The sequence below is a fragment of the Oryzias melastigma genome, linkage group LG1 (assembly GCF_002922805.2).
Source record: "Oryzias melastigma strain HK-1 linkage group LG1, ASM292280v2, whole genome shotgun sequence".
Lineage (NCBI taxonomy): Eukaryota > Metazoa > Chordata > Actinopteri > Beloniformes > Adrianichthyidae > Oryzias > Oryzias melastigma.
The window spans coordinates 22,570,682-22,578,384 of record NC_050512.1 but is presented as its reverse complement, the minus strand read 5'-3'; the positions used below and the strand labels follow the sequence as shown (position 1 = coordinate 22,578,384).

Genomic DNA, 7,703 nt, shown 5'->3' with positions numbered 1-7,703 from the left:
TTTTATTAGTATAATGTGTTTGTTTTGTGTGAAGTGTCTTCAAGAGAAAAAGCCTGCAGATGCAGAAGGTGATGAAGTCCCGTCCCAACTGGACTGTTCTGACATCTGGATGACGGTCATTTCTGGGCTTTACGGGACTAAAACAGAAAAGTTTGATCTTTGAGAGATTATTTATTCATGCTTTGCAGTAAAAAACATCACAGATTGTCCTGCTTTTGTGTCATTACAGCTGAGAAGTTTTGAAATCAAAACCAGAAAAATAAATCTAAGTATTAAAGAATTTATTTTTGACTGAACCTTTATGGATGTAAAAATACTTTTATTACATTAAAATGTAAAATGTGACAGCTACAAAGCTATATTCACGCTAAGTTTCTTCTAACTGACGAAATCAATTTCAAATTCTACCTAAATGTGTTTTTCATTGAAGAATCCCATTAAAAAGTGCATGTTTAACTATTTTGTAAATTTAAAAAATGGAAATTAATTTGTTTTTGTTGCTCACTGAGAAAAGTTTCACCAAAAACGAATATTTCATACAAAATTAATCAAACTGTTGAATATTTCCAGCATGCTAGTCTGTATTGAATAAATTTGTCTCAACCTTTTCTGTGAATTTTATTTTGTTTAAAAAGTTCATGGACACATTTCTAGTTGTGAGAAGTTTATTGTAGAAAAGAAGAGTGAAAATAGCCAGAGGTTGTGCCTTCAGAGACTGCTCAGACCTTTCAGCCTCCGGTCGGTGAAGAATCGGTGCGTTTGGCGGCTTTGGTCGTTACTTCCAGCTGGTGCGCTGAAGAACGACAGCATCGACTTGTTATTCATCCGCTTGGCTGCTTTCTCTCCGTCCTCTTCATCGTCATCCCTGATGGAATCCACAAAAACATTTCTGAGAGATCAGTCGTGACTTAAAATCCAGCAGAGTGAGCTTTGTAAACACTAAAGCAGTGGTCCCCAACCGGTACCGGACCTTGAGACGGTTGGTACCAGACCACAGAGGCAAATAAAAATGTATAATCTGATTTTATAGGAAGTTTTTATTTTGAAAACCGCATCTGACTCATTCTTATGAAGTTGTTCGGTCACGTTATAAAAATCCAGCTGTTACTTTTTTAAAGCGTCTGTGTCCAAATATAACTACAAGTATTTTGAACTTTTTTTTTGCATAAAAAAGCAAGTGAGGAAACAGAATTAAAGAAAGCTGCATTTAAGAGACAAAAACCAGGAGTTTTTGCTCCTAACATGGAGACAGTTGTTAACACAAATAACAATAATAATGCAGAACATTCAGCAACTGGCTGTCTAATGTTACGAGGATGTTACTAATAAAGTTGTTTTATTATTATATTTAGAAAAAAAAACAGTTTTAGTGGCTGTTTTCTTCTGTATATCTCGGTTGCACCTTCAAAGTCAAGAGGTTGAAGTTGGCGTCTGATTTTTGTTTTTTTTACTTTTCTTCATATTATTTACTTTGGTTCCTACTCTGTCATTTGTAATTATTTTTTTCTTGAAATGGAGGACCTCCTTGAAAACGAGATGTTCCATCTCTAGGGGTCTATCCTCCCACTCTAGTTTAAATGTGTAAATAAAAAAAAGAAAAAAAGTAACTTCCACAGTGACAGTCCTGGTAAATCGCTTGTCCGTCCTGGGACAGGATCTCTCGCTCATGTGGCCATCCCGAAGATTTCTTCTTTTTCCTGAATCAGGTTTTTTAAGGAGTTTTTCCTTACCGGGAGGGAGACTCTAAGGGCAAGGATGACCAGTTTAATTTAGTTGTTTAGTCTAGCAATTAGTTATTGTTTATATTTTACGATCGACCTTCTGAATCTGTAAAATTAACAGCGTGAAGTCCAATGAGACAACTGTTTTTGTGATGTTGGGCTATATAAATAAAATGGAATTAAATTGAAGTTACGGGTTAAAGCTAAATCTATATCACATTTAGAGTACAAATAAAAGCTTGAAAATATCTTACAGAGGATGAAGATAAACTTCACATTCAAAAGATGAGGTAAACTGGAAGCTAAAAAAATAAACAGATAAAATTTAGACGCCAACTTCGGCCTTGTAAAGGGCGATCTAAGACATGTCTGACATCAAACCGGACTGTAACCTGGAAAACTTTGGGGAAGTACATTTAAATCCTGGAGGATTGAAAGACTTGAGAAGTGGTTTACCAGTGCACCGTCACAGCCTTGTTGTCCAGCAGAGTTTGTGTCGTACTCCAGCTGAAGCGAACAAACTGCGGGTAACCAAACACGGGGTCCAGGTACTTCAGAAGCCACGCTTTAGTCTTGGGGTCTGAAAAAAACGAAGATGGTAAATCTCAAGGACAGTTTATTAACTGTTTCTAACTTCAATATTGATTTATTTTTTTATTTATTGTATTTAGTTCTCCATGCTTTTGTTGGTGCAGTTCCATTCACATGTTGTTCTTCTTTCCCACTCTCCTCTGGGGAGCGGGAGAGATTTCAGATCCCCGGTGGATCGCCCACGCTCCCACTCTTGTCTGTGGACCACGCCCCCGACACCATCCTGCATCTGAGTGAGAGTGATTCCTGCTGGGTCGTCTTTCCTCCTGGTCGTGGACTGCACTTCTGCTTCATCTTGACTATGGACTTAATCATCACTCGTCCCTCAGCTCTATCTGAATGAACTCTTTTAGATACATAGTTGTAGAAGCTAATTTTTCTTTAACTGTTCTGGTATCGCCTGTCCGTCCTGGGATAGGATCTCTCCTTCATGTGGGAATCCCTAAGGTTTCTTCTTTTTTTCCTGACTCAGGTTTTTTTTAGGAGTTTTTCCTTACCGGGAGGGAGGGTCTAAGGGCAGGGATAACCAGTTTATTTAGTCTGTTTAGTTTTTAACAATTGTTTATATTTTGAAGCCCAATGAGGCAAATCTCTTTGTGATTTTGGGCTATATAAATAAAACTGAATTGAATTGAATTGAATTTAATAAAACAAAAAAAAAAGTGCAGTCAGTCAACGCTGTGACTCACCGTTAGGATATCCTGAACCGTAATCTGCATCCACGTCTCCTAAATCTTCTGCAAACTTCCAGCCTTTCACAACACGATCTCTGGCAACCTTAAAAACAAAACAATAAAGCAAAAGTTTGAATGAAAATAAAACACAAGCAAGAACAAAAAAGAGTGACAACAATGGAAATGACTTTTGAATAAAGTTCGGATGGGCAGGAGATACAGAATCACATTGACCAGGAAAAACTTCTGCAACAAAATCCTTTATCCCTAATAATGTCACAATGCTTAATTCTGTTGTTTTAAACCGGAAGGTGCAGGCTGTGATTTTATGTATTTATTAAGTTTCAAAGCTATTTTAACATTTTTTATATATAATTTCCTTTTACTGTTTTCTGTCATGTTAAAAGCTGATTTTTGTGTTCATTGAACAGACAATAAAGTTTATCTGATCTATTCAATACATTTTTCTTTATGACCTTACCCGTCACTGGATATCTTAATTAGGGTTGATATATCTATGTATGGTTTCTTGTCTTTTTTTGTTTTGATTGATTAAAAACCTTTTAAAGCGGATTTGTAACTTTAAACACGATTGTAACTTGAAATGTTTAACAAAACCACATCTGGAATATAAATAATGAATTAGATTGAACATAAAAGCAGCAACAAAACACACTGAAAATAAGAAGTATAAAAGTTTTATCCACATAAAAACATCTACAGCTGAACTCTTAGACTGATCCAGTAAGAATCTGATAGAAGAAAGATCTGCTTCTCATCCTGGATTTAGTTCCATAAACTAATCATAGGAGAAAATGCAACCATTTAACAAAAATAAGGTTGTGAAAAGCATTTAAAATGTATTCTGAACCCTAAGGAACTTTCATATAAACTGGAATAAAAAGAAAAATTTTAAACTAAACCTATAAACTTTTCACACATGCGTCACTAAAGACAGTTGATTTATTAAAATAAGAATTTTCATTGACAAAAATGAATAATTGATCAATTTTTGTAACAAAAACCTGACAAACTGAATGTTTGTTTATTTTGATTTGAGTTCATATTTTAAAATATTTCAATAAAATGACAAAATGAGTAGAAAAAGTTCTTTTTAAGTCATCTGGTGCTAAAAATTAATTTTGTGTAATTTTCTTAGAAGTTTGACATCAGGTGGGTGTATGCGGCACACGAGACTAAACGACCTTTCACCTTTGCACAGATACTGGCTGCACTGACGACTGGGAAGAGGGAGTCGGCTTTTGGTCTAACAGTGACCTCGATGCCAGGAAACCGCTGGGAAAGTTTCTCCTCGTACTTCTCTGCCGGACCAACCGTGTCCACGAAGATCTGCAGAGCAGATGTGATGGAGAGAAGGAGCAAGAAAGAGTGGAGAAGAAAATAAGTTATTGGAAGAGAATCTAAATCACACTAAAACATCACTACACTCAAAACCGGAGTTATTTTTAAAAAAATCCTGATTTTAACATTTTCTTGTGGTACTTTTCAGATAGTGCAGGATATATATAAAGAAAATTAAACTAAAAATTGCCTTTCTGTGTAGTTATTTATTCAAATTGTTGTGAATCAAGAGAACACAAAAAAGAGCTGATTTGTGGTGTTGAAAATACATTGGCAATGCGGAGGGGAAGAGGGGGTGGGGTTGCCCTGCTCCAACAGTCAGATGAATTTTTGAAAAACTACTGCTGCTCTGCAGAAACTTTATCCTAGAAAATGACACAGGTCTTTGGACTTTGCCTAAAATCAGCATAATCATAATTCAAAGACTAGTGGGAACATTTTTAAAATGGCTAAAAAGATGATCAGATTGGGTCTTTGATGACATAAACTCCTATATAAATCCCAAATTAACATAGACAAATGAGACAAAGCAAAAAAAAAAAAATACATTCAATTCTCATCAAACTTGTTTTAATTACATAAAATGAAAGAGTGGCGTACCTCTTTGAGCTGCACTCCACTGTCCAGTGCATACTGTATTAGACTGATGGCGGTATCGTGTGAGAGCGCGTTCAGGTTGTATTTCATCCTTTAAGTAAAAGCAAACATGAAGAAACTGTGTGTGAATCACTGTAACACGCATCCATGAGATCTAGGCGAGTCTTACCTTTGTAACATGCTGGTGGAGATGGTGTTGGGCGCGAGAACATGCAACGCCCAACCAACATAACTTTTGGCTTCATCCAGGTTCTGGAAAAGGTTTTCTCTTTCTTCTTCTGACAGCGTCTTTGAGTCTGGAAAAGAAGTCAAATAGGGGAAAAGCTTATTCAAGAGTGGTGTACATTCTTAAGATTAGAACAAAGAAAAACTGATGAAATGTGGGTATTAAAGAAATGCAAAAAAACGAATGAGTTTTAAACTTAAGACTGTTTTAGGGCGACAGTGGCTCAGGCGGTAGAGCGGGTCGGCCAATGATCGAAGGATAGGCGGTTCGATTCCGGCTCCCGCCAGCCAAGTGTCGTTGTGTCCCTGGGCAAGACACTTAACCCAACTTGCCTCCAGTGTGGCTCCACTGGTGTGTGAATGTGTATGAATGTTCCGGTGATGGTCAGAGGGGCCGTAGGCGCGTACTGGCAGCCACGCCTCTGTCAGCCTGCCCCAGGGCAGCTGTGGCTACAATAGTAGCTTACCATCACCAAGTATGAATGAGGTGTGAATGAATAATGGATGCACAATGTAAGCGCTTTGAGCGTCTGGAAAAGCGCAGATAAATCTAATCCATTATTAAAGTCAAGAAGGGAGTCTGCTTTTTTTCTTCTTTTTTGTTACAAGATGGGTTAGAGTCCCAGACACAAGAAGCAGAGGAACTTCAAGGTCTGCTCCTTTTGGTGCTATAAGAACAGATGGCAATACAGGGGAAATGAACTTGATTATGAGTCAGAAGATGTAGAAATATCAAGAATATCAACTAAAAATAAAAAAAAAAGACAATGAGTGCCTTTGAAAACACGCAGAAGAATTTTAATTGATTTATTTCAAGCAATCAAGACAAAATATACTAAAGACAACCAAAAAGAAATACATCTATATATTAAAGTCACTTTCTGATCATCTTTTGATCTATTTGTCTATTTGGTCTTTTAATTGTATTTAGCCGCAATAAAAAAAAACATGTCGTTTTCTAGGACATATTTTCTGCAGAGCGACAGGAGTTAATTAGAAATTCACCTCTAAATTGTGGCTGAAACTGTACATTTCCCATCATTTGTTTGTTTATAATTTCTCCTGCAAGCTTACAGTCCCTCACGTCCTAACCCAACACTCCCAATGGAACAAAAATGGCGAGCAATATTGGAGATATCCAGCCAAACTGTTGAGTCAGATGCCAACTTGAATGAGGAAAAGAAGACGTGAATTTAGTTGTCTTGTCTACAAGTGGATGCATCAGAATGGAGAGGACCAGGGAGCTACTGGTTTGCTGTTTGCTTTTAATCTGAGTGGATCTTTAACTGTGACTTGTTAGAAAAAACTAAAAACTTCAAAGTAAAAGAGATAAATAAATACGCTTACAATTTCTCATAACCATACATTGACATGACACATTGAATTCATTAAATGTGAACGAGTTTGTTTTATTGCTTGAGAAAGAGTGGAAGGACACAAACTATATAATCACACCCCTAAAATACTTAAATTACTATGCATAACTTTCACAACTTAAACGTAAGGCAGAATTTTAGTTGGCAGAATTCTGGATCAACTAGAACTCTTAAGCAAATACTGTATACTTCATATTGTTTAATAAATATAAGATAATTTGTTGATGTTTAAAATGGAACTGGAAGAATTTAATATTACCAAGGATGAAAGTAAGGAACATACTGAGCTTACAACAGGAGAACCAGTACCTGCAACTTTCAAGTCCTTCAACTCCTGTTTTTTAGACACTGGACAGAAGCATATTCCATACACCATGGGACCTAGATGACAATAGGAGCATTGTTAAATTAAAAAATAAAGCATGCATGTAAACATACCTTGTTTATCCCTATCCAAAACAAGCTAACATACCCAGAACAGGCCCCCTGCCCGCCTCGTCAACCCCCAAACAGCAGTCCTCCGTCCTGCAGATGTCAGGGATCTGAGAGGACAGCCGGCAGCTGACAGAATTATCTGCTTCAAACGGTCCCAGGTCCATGAATACTGCTAAAATAAATTAAAGCTCCACACGACGAATTGTTCCGAGCGGAATACTCTTCTGTGATACGATAACCAAAAGCAGCTACTAGCTAGGAGGCTAACAACTTCTTCTGTGGTCAAGCTAAACTTTTCGTCGTTACGAAATGAACGCAGGATTCGTGTTTCTCACAGTAAACACTTTAGATAAAATATAGACTTGTCTAAAAGGAAGCTTCAACGTTTTAACTTGAACGTATGTTTTCTTTGGAGCGGGTTTGGCGCCGCGGATGTGACGTCAAACATATAATTCATATATCCTGTGGAAACAGAAGGATGTGTCGCCACCTGGTGGACTGGAGACTGACCTGCAGTCAGATGGTTGTTTGGTGGTGGAAATATTTTTTACATTTTAATTCAGCAACAAGCAAATCCGGGGAAAAAAATAGACAAAATCAAATAAATAGTTATAGAAGCTAAAATGAAGTAAATATTTACTATCTATGTGCTATTTTAATAGAGCTATGTGACAAGGTAACTTCTGTTTTTTTATGGATAGATAAAGTTTTTTTTTTTTTTT

The 7,703-nt window shown here is 36.8% G+C and overlaps 1 protein-coding gene across 1 annotated transcript; it reads right to left on the bottom strand.

Annotated features, from left to right (window-relative positions):
* Nucleotides 1–647: 647 nt before the first annotated feature.
* rnaseh2a (ribonuclease H2, subunit A) lies at nt 648–7,444 on the bottom strand. Its single transcript, XM_024289262.2, has 8 exons — nt 7,019–7,444; nt 6,856–6,927; nt 5,115–5,241; nt 4,949–5,036; nt 4,199–4,336; nt 3,002–3,089; nt 2,178–2,301; nt 648–865 (listed from the first exon to the last, which is right to left on the bottom strand). Exons 1-8 carry the CDS (start codon nt 7,143–7,145, stop codon nt 709–711), a joined length of 921 nt encoding a protein of 306 aa, XP_024145030.1. The 5' UTR covers nt 7,146–7,444; the 3' UTR covers nt 648–708.
* Between the last annotated feature and the right edge of the window lie 259 nt (nt 7,445–7,703).

What these genes read in the sequence shown, in the direction of transcription:
- rnaseh2a (XM_024289262.2), bottom strand. Translation starts at nt 7,145, where the DNA reads ATGGACCTGGGACCGTTTGAAGCAGATAATTCTGTCAGCTGCCGGCTG. An exon ending in TCCACCAGCATGTTACAAAG is followed by an intron (nt 5,037 to 5,114) that starts GTAAGACTCGCC and finishes TTTTACTTAAAG; the next exon opens with GATGAAATACAACCTGAACG. An exon ending in AAGGCTGTGACGGTGCACTG is followed by an intron (nt 866 to 2,177) that starts GTAAACCACTTC and finishes GGATTCCATCAG; the next exon opens with GGATGACGATGAAGAGGACG.